General features: G+C 37.7%; 1 protein-coding gene across 3 annotated transcripts in view; it reads left to right on the plus strand.

Moving 5' to 3' along the window:
- Window positions 1-17317, plus strand: part of PIGF (phosphatidylinositol glycan anchor biosynthesis class F) — a 22959-nt gene continuing 5642 nt past the window's right edge. For 2 of the 3 annotated variants that reach the window (XM_086631687.1, XM_086631686.1), the window contains exons 1-5: window positions 1-31; window positions 458-709; window positions 2326-2417; window positions 3257-3373; window positions 9483-9591. In XM_086631687.1, coding sequence (XP_086487813.1) covers window positions 482-709; window positions 2326-2417; window positions 3257-3373; window positions 9483-9591 — 546 coding nt within the window. In that variant the 5' untranslated portion in view covers window positions 1-31; window positions 458-481. Of the gene's footprint in view, window positions 32-457; window positions 710-2325; window positions 2418-3256; window positions 3374-9482; window positions 9592-15867; window positions 16041-17317 lie in introns of all 3 variants that reach the window. The other variant, XR_015223031.1, reaches the window with a different exon arrangement.

Consider the following 17317-nt stretch of genomic DNA (forward strand, 5'->3'; position numbering starts at 1 on the left):
GCGACCCCGCGCGCGCGGCGGCGGCGCTGCGGTAAGAGGCGAAGCGGCTCTTCACCGCCTCCCCCTCCCCGTCCCCCCCCTCCCCACTCTCCACCGGGCACAGGTGCCGCTAAACGGGGCCTGTCAGGGGGCCGCTCCGCCGAGGCGGGAGCGGTGAGGAAGAGCCGGGCCTGGGCGCGGGAAGAGGGTCCGGGGAGGTTCCCCCCGGCGGGGTTCCGGGACGCGAACGGTGCCGGTGCCGGTGCGAGCGCTCGGTTCGCCCAGCGCGGTGCTGCTGTGTCCGTGGGTTTGGGGTTGGCTTTTGGAAGGGTGACGTCCTTCTGCCCCGAATAGTAATGCCCAGCCCCAAACCGAGCTCGCAGCTCTGCCCTGTGTGTCGTGACAGGGAGAAATCTCACCCTGTCGTGACACACTCAGCCGCCGCGTCGGTGACGGGGTGCGGCTTGCTCCCTCGCAGGTGGCCGGTTCGTGGAGGAGCACGATGAAAGAAGCAGAAATCAGGAGGCTCGTAGCTGCCAACCTCCTCCGCGTTTTCTCGGTTATTCTGACGGCGCTTGTTCCACCTTTCTTCTGGGAGGGATTCACGGTTTTGGGAACGCACCTCGCGTGGCTGTGTGTTTGCTCTGTGTGCGTTAGTACCCTTAGTATAATCTTGCACTTAGTCCTTAAACCAAATCTGGCTCCTAAGAGAAGTTCGTTTGCTCACAAGGTAAGTTTTTTTTGTTCTTAAATTGCTACCAGACAATTCAGAGGGGAAGTGAGCTCTTTTGCTGAAATAATCAAATGAGAAAGAAAGGAGTTACAGCTTTTGGTGGTGAATTCTTGTTTTCCACGAATGAGCCGAGTGTAACAGCTTTTGAAATAAGTTCTGCAGTGTTTCCGTGATGTTAAACTTTCCCTACCCGTAAATAACCCGTACAGGTGAGCGATTCAGTGCCTTTCCCGTTTCCCGTCAAGGTATTGTTGCTTGTAGCCCCAGCCATTGGTCTTCCAACAATTTGCATAGCGACAAAAATTGGCAAAATTGAATGGGCACAGAAGCAGCTTCATAGTCCAGGCCCGGCCTTCAGCGTTGTGAAGAGACACTTTTCTCTTACATAGTTACGAGTTTCTAATAAACTTAAAGGAAGAGAAATAGTTTTTAGAATTTGAGAAACAGAAGAGCGAATAGTTCACTACAATTTAAACGAAGTGGATTTTTTTTTTTTAATTATGCGGAAAAGTATTAAAATGGTTACATCTTGAATAACAAAGTTTGCATGCAGGAAAATCTGAATCTGAATTCTCGTAGTTACAATTTGTCATGGGAGAGCACTACAGGTGTGAATCCCAATGAAATCAGCTTGAACAGAGGGAGTTTGGAGCAGCACACAGCTTGTTCAGGAGTGGTGAAATACGCTGGCAACTTGCTGAGTCAGATAAGATTTAGTGCTCTGATGTGGTGATTCTTAAACATTTAAGTAGACATCCCTGAAAGCAGTATCTTTCTATGCAAAGCTTCTGTCTAGTTTTGCTGACTGAGGGGGATGTGAAATAGGCAAAATCATTATAGAAAACAAGTATTTTAACCATCTGTGATTTAAAAATGAAGCAGGCTTCATATTCTAGGTGAGGTTTCATCCCAGCCTAGCATAAGGAATAAATATCAAAAAAAGTGTTCAAGTGAAATTGTGGATTTCTACTGGTGACCTGGTCAGAATGGTTTGTCAAGTGGCTATGCTTCTATATGATATAGTGAGTAACCCGAAACTGTTGTTTAAATTCATAGAAAATTGTGTTCTGCAGATTTATAAAAAGTCGTGGACGTTTCTGAAATGAATTTAGAATTTAAGATGCCAAGTTAAAAATGTAGTGTTTTTTATTTCATGTAATTTCAAGTATTACGCTCGATTCTGAATGTCTTGTGGTGCTTTTTTTTCATATGACATACTTTCTTGCTTTTAAATATTTTTTTCACTTTCTGTGAAAGATGGCTTTTAGTGAATGGAAGTAACACTCAGATGTAAAACAGAAATGTAAAAGTATCCAATAAAACAATCTCTGTTTATCTTGACATTTCCTGTTTTGGTTTTTGTTGTATGTTTGCCTTACTATAGTAGGGTGTATGAAGAAAATTTAGGTGGAGTGTGATAATTTTTAATGAATTGTTTGAAGCATTAAACATAGGGAAAACTGTTTTGAAATATGCCATGCTATTATCATACTGTTCTGTAGCTGAGATTAAAGAAATAGAGTACAACACTATTGATAAGATATAGACTATGTATGTTACTTATGTTCTTTTCTTTTGAAACATTATTCTGATATTTTATTGCTCTTTTTTAGATATCCAGATTTCTAAAATGCTGTATATACTTTTTCATGTCTTGCATACTATTTCATGCGATTATTGTTCTTTATGGAGCACCTCTCATAGAGTAAGTCAGAAGACCCTGTCTTTCTTTAAATATTTTAAGGGGCAGTTCTCCTTGCAGAGATTGGTATAAGTACTTGTATATTTCCTTGGAAGTTAAAGGATAAGCTTCTCGCTGGGGAAGAAGGGTGGCATTTTTTGTGGTTTGGTTTTGTTTTGTTTTAGAAGCTGGCTCTTACAATTTCTGTATATTTGGAGATGTGTTGTTCAAGATAGTTACAAACAACTCCTTTTACATTAATATTTATGTTAAATATATGGGTACAAACATTTTTCCATGTTTCATTTAGTAATTTTCCCCATAAGATTCTAAAACACACATCTTGCATATCTTTCATGCTTTCGATATTAGTGTTTTAATTTTTAGAATTGATTAAAAAAGAAAGGAAAAAAATGAGAGGCACAAAGCAGCCTGATTTCTGAAAGAGATATTAAGCTGCTGAGAAACAATGGCACCACATAGTTTGGTTTCACGGTTGCTTCCGTAACACCAGACTAGAAAAATAAATAGAACAATGAAGTAAATACCCAAGCATACCTCAATTCAGAATTAATGTTCTATATGAAGTATACCTGTGTTTCTTAAAATGTTACAGGTATCAGGCATTTAACATAAGGACTGCATTTCAGTCTTCGTTGAGATAACAAACAGATGCCAGAATTCTTTCCATCTTTATTATTCTACAGAGTAAGAAGAAAATACTTTATTCTTCTACTTGAGGTTTAAGAAAGCATGCATGCTTTCGCATGTTGACTTAGAGGATCGGGTTTTCTCCTAAATCTTGGAAGTCTTAGAAAGTTGATAACTACCTCACTTAATTTTGTAATATTCCTTCTTTGTAGGTCGGTGACTGAGACGTTTTTGTTTGCAGTTCTGCTGTCTACCTTTACTACTTTACAATGCTTGTGTGTGCTGGGACCAAACATACAAGCATGGATACGGGTGTTTAGTAAAAATGGGTAAGTCTTATTCTAAAGTTTCTGATTTTACCCAGAATGGAAATGGACAGAGTTGATGTAAACAATATGTCATGGAATTCTTTGTAAAGAAAGGAAAACTTCCAGAATTAAGGGTGTTTTTTTATATTTGTAATTATAAGCTTAGAGAAGCTTTTCTGACAAAGAAAGTTACTATTTATTTTGAACACATTGATTCAGAAAACCTGCTTTTTATTTTTGGTGTCCAGACACTAAATCTCACTTTATACGTCTTTGAAGGAAGTGGAATTTCAAACGCGCATTTTACTGGTGTAAAACCATTGTGCAGTCCAGTATGATGGTTGCCAAATAAAGAGGAGACCTGAGACTGAGCTGTAAAGGGAAAATCTTGCACATGATCCAATAGCACCTTTGTAAACACAACTTTTAAAGCAGGAATAACAAGGCAAAACAAACACTATTTTAACAGTATTTTACACTGCAAGTGCAGAGTCTTGCATCTGGGTAAGAACAACCCCATGTACCAGTACAAGTTGGGGACTGAACTGTTCGGGAGCAGCACAGGGGAAAGGGACCTGGGGGTCCTGGTGGACAGCAGGATGACCATGAGCCAGCAATGTGCCCTTGTGGCCAAGAAGGCCGATGGCATCCTGGGGTGTATGAGAAGGGGTGTGGTTAGTAGGTCGAGAGAGGTTCTCCTCCCCCTCTACTCTGCCCTGGTGAGGCCACATCTGGAATATTGTGTCCAGTTCTGGGCCCCTCAGTTCAAGAAGGACAAGGAGCTGCTTGAGAGAGTCCAGCGCAGGGCCACAAAGATGATTAAGGGAGTGGAGCATCTCCCTTATGAGGAAAGGCTGAGGGAGCTGGGTCTCTTTAGCTTGGAGGAGACTGAGGGGGGACCTCATTAATGTTTATAAATATGTAAAGGGTGACTGTCATGAGGATGGAGCCAGGCTCTTCTCAGTGGCATCCAATGATAGGACAAGGGGAAATGGATATAAGCTGGAACATAGGAGGTTCTGCTTAAACATGAGGAAGAACTTCTTCCCAGTAAGGGTACCAGAACACTGGAACAGGCTGCCCAGAGAGGTTGTGGAGTCTCCTTCTCTGGAGATATTCAAAACCCGCCTGAATGCGTTCTTGTGTGATCTGATCTAGGTGGTCCTGCTCCAGCAGGGGGATTGGACTAGATGATCCTTTGAGGTCCCTTCCAATTCCTAACATTCTGTGAACTTGAATATAATGGTGAAAATTATATATAATTAACTGTGGTCTTAAGTAGGTAATCTTTACTCATACTCTTTGTCAAATTTCAAACAGAGTTGTTTCAGTGTCAAGATTTTCCAAGCATTAATTTTTTTCAAGAGTATGTTTAAAGTAAAACAAACATTTTTACCTCATTTTCATCTCAGTGACAGCCATGACATTAGCGTGTATCAAGAATAATGTATTTTTCAGAAGTATTCTCTCTCTTCTGCCTTTTTCACTCGCTGTATAACAGCATTTTTGGAAGACTGGGATGCTGAAACATAAAGAAGCCCACATATGCTTGAGGTTTAATAAGATGTTAGCATTCGTTTCCTTTTAATAGTTCATAAGGGTGAAGTCTCGTCTCAAAAGAAAGTAAAAAGTTGTGTTACACTGCTGACCTGTGGAATTACTTTTGATTTAAAATTCTGTAAAGGAGGACAAAAGTAGACTTCTTAGAGTAGTTTCAGATATTGACTTTTGGTTTATCTCAGTTCTCCGCTTACTGAAAAATATCTTAAATCCTTACTGAAGTCAGTTATACTTGTTTTGTTTTTTTTATTTTCATTGGAAGGGGTGAATAGAGTAATAGAAATGACACCTTGCAAGAACTTAATAAAAACGTGGAGTTATTTAGTCAAAACAAATCATTGTTGATTCACTTAGTCATCTTTGGAGGTTTTGAAACTGGAAATAATAGTTGAATTCAGATTTCAAACAGATGTTTTACACAGATGTTTGTCAGACAGATGTTTGTGCCAAGTTAGATTTTAAATGCTTGTCTCTTTCTTTCTTTCTTTCCTAGTCTAGATCTTAATGTTATTTCAGCACAATTATTGCATGGGAAACAGGGTTGTCTTGTTTTAACATTTTTGCTGTGACAACTTGTACATACTTCTTACTAGTGAGCCATGTGACATTATCTGAATAAAATGTCTATTTAATAATGATGTTTATTTAGACTAGCCTTTGAATGAAAATAGACTACAAAGAAATATTGTAGCACACTTTTTTATGGATTGTAGCAAGCTGCTCTTTTAAAAGTAATTCTATGTTTTTTCATTTCACCTCATGAATGAGTTGGAAGGTCTTGCGCTTAGGCATGAGCTGAGTGTAGACATGATGTATTAAAAGGTTGTCTTTAACTTAACTGTGTGGAATGAGATGGGACTGGTTGAATGGAGGAAAAGGATGGTTAGGAAAGATCAACTGAGCTGTTTGCCTTGAAGGAAGAGTTCAGTGAATTGAATTGCACTGGGACAGCAAGCTGGAAAGACTGGTTAAGAGTATAACTTAGTGTGAAAAAGGAATTTGTTTTAAAAATAATTTAGACTTAAGTAACCACTGGCATTTATTTTTGTTACTTTTATTTGCCTGTGCGATATTTATAAGATCAAAACGTGCTTGTGCTGTTGTCTTTACAGAAAGACAGAAAATGACATGTACTAGAAGAAAGTTTATCATGATACGTCAAGTGCAAACCAGTAGTAGATGTTAATGATCTAGCTATTGCTCTGGATAGCTTTCTGCTGGTTTAGATGGGCTAGTGTGAAAATACTGGTATACATAGTATCCTGTCACAGGACTATTCATAAAGTTATATTCAAGCATCTTGTATGTAATCTATTACACCGTAATAGCTATGGTACAATTGAGTCAGTCTGACATAAATATTTTGAGGATGTTTTTTCTGCAGAGATGCTTAGCTTTTTCTGTTTCTGATTGCAGCACTTGGAAGCAGTCACCTCTAGTAAAATCACTTCTAATAAAGTTACTACAAGATCATTCTTTAAGTGTCCATGCCTCTGGGAGGTGGATTATATGCACCACCTCATGATAATATGTAATCTGCGAAACCGCAGGTTTATTTTTGGTATTAAAGTTTGGGTTGTTGGCAGGATGGCAGGGAGGTGTTGTTTGGTTGGGGTTTTTCTTGAATACAAGAAAAAATTGCATGAAACACAATTGTTGGAAAATTGCACATGCTCCACGTTTTCAATCCGAGTACACTTTTGAATTGCAAATGTCAATATGATGGACCAAATATTTTTAAATTACTTTTATTTTAAGAAATTTTAACAATTTGTTCTTAGCCGCGTATTTGTAGTCTATATCCACATGGAATGCGTGAGAAAAGTAAGCTTGCGCATTCTACATCACAAAAAGTTCATTTCTAAGTAGAATGTAAATAGGGCTCTCTTCACTCATTCTACATTTGGGAAGGGGTGGGCTCACGCCAGCCATCTCTAGACTCTGTATTCTGCTACCTAGTGTTGTGACCAATGTCATGACCCTGATCATATGCCGCTGTAAGCAGTTAGAGGAAAATAAAAGTTATGGAAAGGGTTATTTGCACTAGTGGAAGCATTTTCAGTTAACTGTTGGCTGAAATAGCCGCCTACATAAAAGCCTTTAAGAAATCAGCTTTCAGTTGCTAATTTTTATTACTCCATTTGGAGGCTATAAACAGTCTGAGTAATTGTGATGAAATTTCTGGTACAATAGCAATTACAAGGCGTCACCTGAATAGGAAATAGGTTTTATTTGGTGCTTGTAAAAAAATAGTATAAAACCATAACTTTAGGGCTCCATCCAGTTTTCATCTATTTCATCACTTGTTTGTGAACCACATACTCTTGGAGACTTGGAAATGTCCTTTCTAAAGGTGGGCATCATCAAAGTGGTGTGCTGCTTCATATTTCAGTCCTGCTACAGTGCAGAACTCCAGATCTTGTCTATACAGGAGCTGTCTTAGTAGAATCTTTTATGTTAACTAACCTCTTAATTCAAACTATTTAAACCAGCACTTAATGGATTGTGTTATTTAAAGGGGTTAAATAATTACTTAAGGCTTTTAAAAGCCCTTGTGCCACTAGTGATTGTTTATCATCTTAAATATCGCTAGTTTTGCCTGCAAGAATGGTTTTATTTTTTTCATAGTTAAAAAATAAAGAAACCTATAAACTCAAAGTTTATAAACGTTGCTGCAGTTGTTAGCCTCATGCAAATATGTGATGGGTTTATGGATTAAAAAAAAAATCTGCAAAAATCCCAATAGGTGACATTCCATCCAGAAAAGAAAATAATCAGAGCATTGTTCCTGCGAGATAATGTTGGAGGACAAATCACGTAGTATTTGAGTAGCCAGTGTCCATGCTGCAGAGTGGTTGAATTAATTAACAGCTCAAATGGTTGCCAAACTACCAATGGCTGTTCTTCCCTTGGGCGCTGTGCCTTGCTAATTCCGTTGTTTTACTTCTGGACTCAGTCTGATATCTCCATATGGTGCAGCAGTATGTGTGTAGATTTACCAGATACGATGTCTTGTGGGGGATAAATGCACCTCAGTCAGCCCTTGTTACATTCCGCTGGCTCTTTCACCGCTGTAAGGCTGTAGTGAATGCTCTCTTCCCCGTGCTGTCCAACAGCTCTCCGCTCAGTTATTCCGCTTCTGAAAATACTTTACAAGAATTCCTATGGGCAGACTCCTAAACAGTTTTATAGTTAGTTCGGGACTTTTCCCTTAAAAAAAAAAATCTCAAGCTGGTAGGATTGTGAATTGAAATGGAGTGTTGTAAATTAAAGGTATGGGGTTATTGTCGAAGAAACAGTTCTGCTCTGAATGTCAATGTTGCACCGTAAATATTATAATCTGCATGACCCTTATTTTGCAAACAATGAAAAATGTTTGCTTTACACTTGTGAACTGTTTGATCAATAGCAAATGCAGCAGAGAGTTAGGTGTGGTCAAAGTCAGAAGTTTTAGACTCTTCAAAAGAAAGTGTAGGGTTAAAGCTTTCATGTTATGCAACCTAAACAGCACACGTGAAGTTCAGAGTTTACTATAAATCTAGTCTTCTAGCCATGAAAATGCACATCTTTTTTCTTCTTTTAGCTAAAGGTAGGTTTGTGTTTATACTCCGAGATTTAGCAAACTCAAGATTCAGATCTCTAACTTACTGATTAGGAACAGGGATTTCAACCCAGTTCTCCAGTCTCAGAACTGTGCCTGTGTTCTGAACTTCTGCTGTTCTTGTTTCCTAATTGGTACCAAGCCCTCAAATGTTCCTGGCTTTAGAAAAGCAAAGCAATCACTTGGTAGACTGATGATGAACAGTAAGCGCTTACCTATTAAATGGAAACTCATCTTTTCCAAAACTTTGGAAGTCACTAGTGGTAGAAGTCTGTAAACTGAGAACTGAAGTCATTAACATCTCTTATGAAATGATGTGTGTGCCATGATTGGCCATGCCAGAGTTCTTTAACATGCCATAAATCTGTCCTGCAGCCAGTGTATGCAATGTTGCTGAAGGGCTGCAACATGCAGATTACACTTACTTGTAATGTTTCTTTTCAGTTGATGGAAATTTGCTTTGGAATATTCACATAGTGGACTTCCATTTTAAATTTCAAATTGTTGTTGTCATCAAATAATAACATGTTTACACCATAGAGTACTTTGTGACTGTTATTGCACTTTTCTATACAATCCCATGCTACCCTTTCATGTCTGCTTTTCCCTGCAATGCACACCATATCCTTGTGATATTTTCATTTCATCAGTCAAGTAGTGTTTCAAGCTCAGTTAGGAGTATTTCCAGGTAAAATAAATCAGCTTTTGCAGTAAACATCTCAAGGGGCAGGGGAGGCGGGGAGGGAAATCTCCTAAATATGTGATATAGAAAGACTATGATCATAGCTAAAATATGCAACTTAAATTTTACATATAGTTTGTATCTTTTAGGAGAAACCTGCATGCTATTTATCAAATACATGGATTTTTATATCTGTAGTCTCAACAATCCTGGGAGAAATCAGATCTAACGTTCTGACATGGTAACTTCTGCTGCTGTTGAAATCTTGTGACACGCTGTTTTTACAGAGCTATGTCCATCTGGGAAAGCAGTCTACAGATTACTACCATTTGCAGTATACTTGGAGCTTGGTTTGGAGCATTTCCTATTCCTCTTGATTGGGATCGGCCTTGGCAGGTTAGTATGTACACCTTTATAATAAATACAAAACTCTTAATTTTCTGGGTGTGTACACTACACAAAATTGCTCTGAAACTGTACAGGTATATTGGACTTACTCATACGCTGTTCCTATAGGGTTATACCAAACATTTTAAAAGTCATTGGAAGCATCTGTGCTTACAGTGTAAGGATGTAAAGTGCAAAATTTTTAATAGATTTATGAGTGTCTGTTGCATGCAAATTTTATCCTGGAGTAGAGCTGTAAGTATTTTGATAAGAAGCAGCTAGACACGCAGGAGGAGAAACATGAAATGATGAAGATGGCTCCAAGTTTCTCTGCTTTCAGTCTGGTAGCTTTTATGGTTTATGGGTAGGGAAGGAAAGATGCTTTCCTGGTGTTTTAGTTCCCCTCTATCTTCCATAAAAGCACTTAACAGAATGCATTTTAAATGGATTTGGATTGATTTGTGGAAATGGTGTGGCCAAAGCACTGTACTAAAAACTTACCTTCTGATTTCAAAGGCAGGCAAGCATTAGCTTTGTAGTTGCACAACAAAAAACGTGAAGCTGGCATTGCAGATTCTGTCCTTATAAATTCAAATGTCTGTGCTATTTTCTTAATTTTTTTGTTGGCATGGAGAACGGATTTCATTAAACATAACCGAAGTCTGCAATTGCCATAAAATGATGACACTAGTAATGCTTTTTTCCTAAATGTCCTCAGTGGATATCTTCTTTCCTCAGGTTGCCGTACTCATACACTCCCAGCTGAGTAGTATCCTCCAGGCCTGTTCTTAAGCAGGTGGTTTCAAAGGTTTCTTTCAGAAATCACTGTAACAGACAACTCTTTTTCTCATATTGTAGAGAGATTGTGGCTTACAGCTGCAATAGAAATTTCTCCTCCATAAGTAGCCAACAGCTACTGGTGTTTTATGCCACCAGCCTTTCTTTACAACAGTGTAACGAGGTATTAGAATTTCTATTTAAAAAATAATAGTAGAGGAGTAGGTTAATACTTTAAGTAAAAATAAATCAGGTGGTCTTCCCTAAAAACACTTGCTTTTACTCTTGCAAGATGTTTCACCGTCAATCTGACATAGGTATGTGTTGGCACTAGTTATCTGTTGATGGACGTGAAAGTAAGCCAAAAGTCAAGGGATTCATTGAAATGCAATCTCCTGTCTTTTTGTGAAGTCTTGTTTGCCTTCCTGTTCCCACGAGAGGCAAGCACTTTTTTCTTGCTTAGCTAGGATTTTAAAATGGCATGTCACGTCTTGCAGGTTTTATTTTATACCTATGCATGCAGTCAAGATTTATCACAGTGTCCTCACTGTGTTATTTGTGTTTTGAATCCGTCTGTGTTAATGAAAACTTGCATTTATATAGCATATAATGGCATGTTGACCATTTCCATGCTTTTTTGACAAATGTGAACAAAAATCCAAAATGCTCACTGGGTCCTCCTTGCTTGGTGTAAGTGAGCTGCTTTTAAGGGTTGCATTTTCTTATATAAAACTTGGTCCTCTGGGATGAAAACAGTTGTGTGCAAGAAAACAGTGATCAGCATTTAGGATTAGAGTAAGTCCGTGGACATGTGTTTTGTATCATATTCAGTAGCCTAAATGTAATACTGAGTGTCATCTGATGCATCCAAGAAACTCATGTGGGACTGTTAGATATGGCACAGGACCTAAAGGAGACCCATTGCCCTACAGAGCAGTAGCTGGAGACTAGACAGAATAGTAGGATACCTAAAATGGCACTGGACATCCATGTTTAGACAAATGAATCCCACCCACACATATGGCTACTCTCTCTCTCTTAGGCAAATGCAGATACATGTATGTGTGTGCACACATGTACAAAATCTCAGACTTTGCTAATATGCTGTGTATAAAAAATTTACCTTTTATGCACCAATCATATAAGGAAAACTTAAGTCAGTAGGTTCTGATTAACCAAAGAAACTAATAGATGAAGTACAGTTAATTTTTTACTTTATTTGTCTGTTCTCCCATCTTCCTAGTAGAAGACATACATTTGGTAATGGTTTAGCAGCTTTTTCTGTTTGAAAACTCTTCCAAGTCAATAAAAGCCAAAGATGACTGACAAAAGTTAAGCTCTAGAATCTATACTTAGATATCTAAAAAGATACCATCTGACTCCTCAGAACAGCAAAGCATTGGCATAATCCTCAGATACCATAACTTATTACTAGCTGTTTCTGGGCATGAATGCTCCCTAAACAAATCAGGCAGCAGCAGAAAATGTATGTCTGCATTTCCCTTTTCCTCCACCATCTCCACCCTCTTTTGTGATAAACTCCTGATACCAAAGTTGGCGGGGTAGTTTCTGACTTGACCAATTCCTGCATCAAAGCAATTTTCCTGTGCCTAAATCCAGAGCATTTGCTGCTGTGTTCTTTGTTCTTTCCCTGAAGTTCCCCTCATTTTTCCCTATCCTCACTTCTCCACGTTTTGCCTTGTAGGGTTTAAAATAGTGAGGTTGGTGAAGAAATCTTGCTTTCCATTTTGGGTCTGAGCTGCTTGATCATTACTTTAATCATCATGTGAAGAATTCAAGAGCAGCCATAGACGAGTTTGCTTATCAGTCCTGCAGGCTGCCACTTCAGTGGTCTTAAAACTGCAGTTTTAAATGCTAATTTTTTGAGATCAGCTGTATAAGGGTAAATGACAGAAGCTCTTTTTTGAAGTATAATGTAGTTTTTAAAGTCAAACTATCTCAGCAGAACAACACAGTGAAGCACCAAAATGGTAACAAATCTTCAAGGCAGAAGTGAACCTCTTTAAAGTAGCTTGTTAGAGATCCTTGTTCACAACTAATATACACTAATAGGTAGGTATCGTATCTTATATGTAATATAGAATAAGATTAGTAAGTATGTAATATGTGTAATACATACTAATATGTAAGTGTGCAATCACCTATCGTTAATTTAACATGTTTGTGAAAGAGATCTTTTAAATATTCGTCACCAAGGCACATTAGAAAAGACAAGAAAGCATCCTAGCCAGGCATTTTCAATCGTCGCCGAGGAAGCACTGCTTCCAGCTCAGCCAAGCTGAGATACGTATGAATCAGGTTCTCTGGAGACACTGAACTTCCTGCAACAGCTGACGTTGAGTCTTGTCTTTCTATCCGCACTGAGTAGCATTGATTCAACAACACACATATTGAGTTGCCTGTAGTAGCTCTGCGTTGGTGTCTCAGAAATCTTCAGAGCCAAGAGACGTTTCTTTTGTTCTTCAGGAGTTCACTGGGCGCTAACAAGGAAACCCTTTTTTGCAAGAGTATTCCTTTGCTGCCTGATGTCAGGTCATTACAGAAACTCATAATAGATTCTTTCACTGTAGCAATGAAAGAGGAGAGGAGCTTTCTTGTGTTGTCTTCAGCCTAACACAGGGGAAAGAAGGCAGACCCTCATAAAGGATTATGCTGTTTATAGTGCATCTGCTTAATTTGGGAAGAAAATATTTAGTACAGGTTGCCTGTCTCGTGACTGATCTAATCACTGACTTACTGAACATAAAAAATACTTGTACATAATGCAGTTGCAGGATGAGATTATTTTAAAAATATATAAAAAAATAGTAATTTTTTTAAATCTCCCCAAAAGGCATGGACTGACAGTGTTTTGTGTAGAACTTAATCCAGCTGGTATGCCTACAGGAACACCTACAGGTTAACTCTCGAGCAAGGTCTGAAAAACATAATGTAGATCTTAATGGAGGCTTAAAAGTAATCAGAGCCCAGTCAGAACCAAATTACTTCTAGGCATCTGCATGAATAAAGCATTATGCTGTCATGCTTTTGTCATCAGCTGTTTCTCGTATTAGCCTAAAAGCAGAGAGCTGGAGGATTACAATTTTGGATTTACCCTTCTCAGATCCAAAAAGGGACTCAAAAGCAATAGCTTAGTCTTTGGATTCATGATCAGCTTTTGAGATAACAGGTTTCATTAGTGATTGTTTTCTTTTTTCTATTTTGGGCTATTTAATGTAAAAAAATTAAAAAAAAAAATCTGTAGTGGAAATGGTTCTGCTCTATAACAGAAAATGTGGTTTAAATCTTATTGTATGGGCAAGACTAAAGTGGTATTGTCATTTTCAAGAGCAGTGTTAAGGCCTTTAAGCCTACTTGTTGCAAAATCTGGTTCTGATGTCTCTATTGGTTATGTTTAGTGTTTGTGGTGTAACAGCGTGTTATGGAAACACAGCTGCATTTGTACCTTTAGCTTCAGACAGTGCATTATTTAAGGAGTGTTGTAGACAAGGCAAAATTGGTACTACAAGAATTGGATGAGTCAACAATAGTTGAGAAATATGTGATAAAGCAAACCGAAGCGTTGCTGCTGCCGCCCTTGTGCTCTGTTTGTAGCCCTGAAATGTCGAAAGTTGGCAAAAACATTTGACATCCAGCAGGTGCAGGAATGCACTATGAGTTTGGAATGAAAAATGCTATTGCTATTGATTTAGCTCTGTCAGAACAATCTAATATAGCCTGAGGTTCACGCAAAAAGTTAAGCACTGTGTCTTTAATTCATATATTTTTCCACTTGATCAGGATTTAGCACTTTATCAAATTGAGTGCCTACACTTTAAACTGTAGACAATTTCACAGTGTCTGCAGTCTATTTTTACATTGACTGTAGTCCAGTTCAGAGAGTGGAGCCACTTCTGTGAAGTCAGTTTTGTTCATAGAAATGGCTTCAAACGAGAATGGCCTGTAGTCACTCACCTGAAGCAAACAAGAGGTTGAAGGAAAGAAAGGAAGTACTGAGGATGCTGGAATTCCTGTAGAATATCGAATAAAGCTGCCTGCACTTTTCTGTAAGGTACCTGTTGTCTGAATTGCCACACTGATACATAACAGCAGTTTTCCTGATGTCACTTTGCTTTTTGTGGCCTTAAAAGAAAAAGCAATGACGGCACCATTAGGTTCAAGTTTTGTTAATCTGTTTCTCAGTCCTTAGCTGTCTGTACTGGGACTAACATCTTTTCCTGCAATCTTAACAGAAGACTGAAAAATTATATGGTAGTCATCCCTTTACATCATGGTTTAGATACAGTAGTAGCTATCAAGTAGAAGCTAGAAGTTTGTAGTACCATTACTTATACCTTACCTGATGAGAAAATCAGGTAAATATGCCTGGTATATCCTTCACTACAATTAGTTTTTACTTCAAAGTACTTCAGAATTCTGTGGAGTAAACTTGGTATGAAATTCATCATCAGGAGTTCCAAATCATATGCTAATGGCTAAAACCAAAATGCTACGTCATCCCAAGTTATTCATAAACCAAAGAAAACATATTGCTTCTTTATGCATAGCTCTTGTGACATGCAACAAAACTGAGATAAATACAGATGTCTCAGAAAATCTTCACTTTATTTTTCATGTTTATGTTTGAAAAATATTGCATACAGGGGATGCTCAGATTAGTGGGCCTGTCTACATTTAAAAATAATAATGTAAAACGCATTTTTTTAGCATACAATAACTTTTACACTAAGTAAGTGTTACTTAATAGGAGCAGAACATTGTTTCGGAAATAAAATGACATTGAATAATATTTCAGATGGAAATGGAAAATATATAAAGCATTTCTGTTATAAGTATAAAATATATTGCTGTACGTCAGTTGGTATCCTGATGATTCATTGTTTTTCGTCATTCTGCTGTTGTTCTTAAAATAACTTTTCAACATAATTTGGCCATGCCTATTGCCTCTCTGCTAGTTTCAGAAAAAATCAAAACAGTTGGTCAGGGAGGCCTACTCTGTGGTTGTTCCTGGTTATAGGTCTGCAGGATTAAGCCTATCTCAGACAAAGGTAAAGACAGTTACCTTACAGGAATGCAAGTTAGTCCCTACAGTAGTTACATCTCTGTATTTCAAAAAAAGAAAACCAAAAACTTTTCAAGACTTACTCTGCAAGACATGTTTATTACAAATGTCAGACTGGTAGAATAATTTTGCCAATGTTTTGAGATTACTATCTGGTTCTTAAACAATTTTTAAAAGTTTCCAACACTTAATTATGATCATTTAAATAAGGCTATTCTAGACGATGTTCAAAAGGTTTCGAGTTGTACATCCATCTCTACTTGCCTCTAGCCCTGTGATGTGCAGTGGGCATGTAAGGGTTATGGTTCGTTAGGACAGTTCTAGCAAAAAAATAGCAAAAAACTTCCTTTGTTACAGTTTTTACAATTTTTTGTTACTTTTTTTGTTACATTTTTTGTTACAATTTTTTTTTACAATTTTTTCAGATTGCCTATTTCAAGTTGATGGTGTACTTTTAATAAATGCATGGGATTAGGATCCTAGCGTCATGTGTCATCTGAGAAGTGGCACCTTAACGCTTAACACCACTGAGACAGAAGGGGATTGTTTAGGTGTTACTAGACACGACGTGACACGTCCTTTCTTTTCTCAGCCTGAGGTAACTTAGTTGCAGAACAAGATAGTATGATTAAAGACCAAAAGCTTATCAGCACACTTTGTATGCAGTGGAACTAGTATTCTAGACACTCCATTTGTCATTGACAACAACTGAATTTTGGAAACGGTGAAGTTCTTGGGTTTATTGCATGTTTTGATATCAGACTTTTAAAACATGTTCCTGCATCTACTATGTGCATGCCTGCCCATCTACGTGGGGTTTTTCTGTAGGATAATTTTGATCTCTAGTATCTGTAACTAAAGATAAAAAGTGACTTTGAAACAGTATTCTGCCTACAGTGTTTTCATATCATTAGATAAAAGTGAAATTGATGTATTGCTGGTTTATACTGGATATCGCAAACATAATAGGTAGTGCTGATATAACTCCCATGAGTTGATTGACTGCCGTATAATTTAGCCAATATGACCATAAATATTAGCCTAGATACTTTTGAAACATTTGTAACCTGAAGAACAATCTGGAGAATTTTGGGTACAGTTCTTGGTGGTTACTCTAGTAAGCTGAAATAGGACTATAAACTTTCACACTACTTTGTTATTCTTAACATAGCTCAGAAAGTTTCATTCTTCTTTATGGATTTGGATCTACTACCTACTGTGAAAGTTTTGTTGTAAAAGAAGCAGCTTTATGTGAGTAGGAGAGATAATATCCAGTGTTTGAGTTTTTTTTAAAAGAGAGGTAGAAGCTTGTTCTGCTTTAGTGGGGTTATCAGTTTATTTAATGATATGTTTTCTTAATGTAAACCTTAATGATGAGATCGAAGGCAGTTATGCTTGCTATAACTTTAGAATGCAAATCCACAAAACCAACTTCTAGTTACAAATGACAGCCTGAAAAAAACCCTCACACTTTCTTCTCCTCAGCGTGTGCTTTTCAACACACACATTCTGTACACTGTGATAAGACACTTTTAGTTAACATGTGCATGCAACCAAAATAGATTAAAGTCATGTACTGAATTTTTTAAGACAGTACAGACTAAACAATCAGGAATTTAAGGCATGTTAGAAACAGGGAGGGAAAGTAATTGTGCTCATTTATTCAATTTTTAAATGAAACAAAAATTATTACATAGCTTTCTAATTGACAGTCAGAAATAGATCTTTTGAAATAGTAAGCATACAAAAATCGAGTTTAGGAATATGAGAAAAGCACTCATACATAGGATGAGACCAGCTTACTGAAAAAAAAAAAGTAAGTACAACAGTAAATTGCCCCACTGTATTTGTATTTATATAATTAAAGTTTCAGCA

This window comes from Tauraco erythrolophus, chromosome 2 (genome assembly GCF_009769465.1).
Source record: "Tauraco erythrolophus isolate bTauEry1 chromosome 2, bTauEry1.pri, whole genome shotgun sequence".
NCBI lineage: Eukaryota > Metazoa > Chordata > Aves > Musophagiformes > Musophagidae > Tauraco > Tauraco erythrolophus.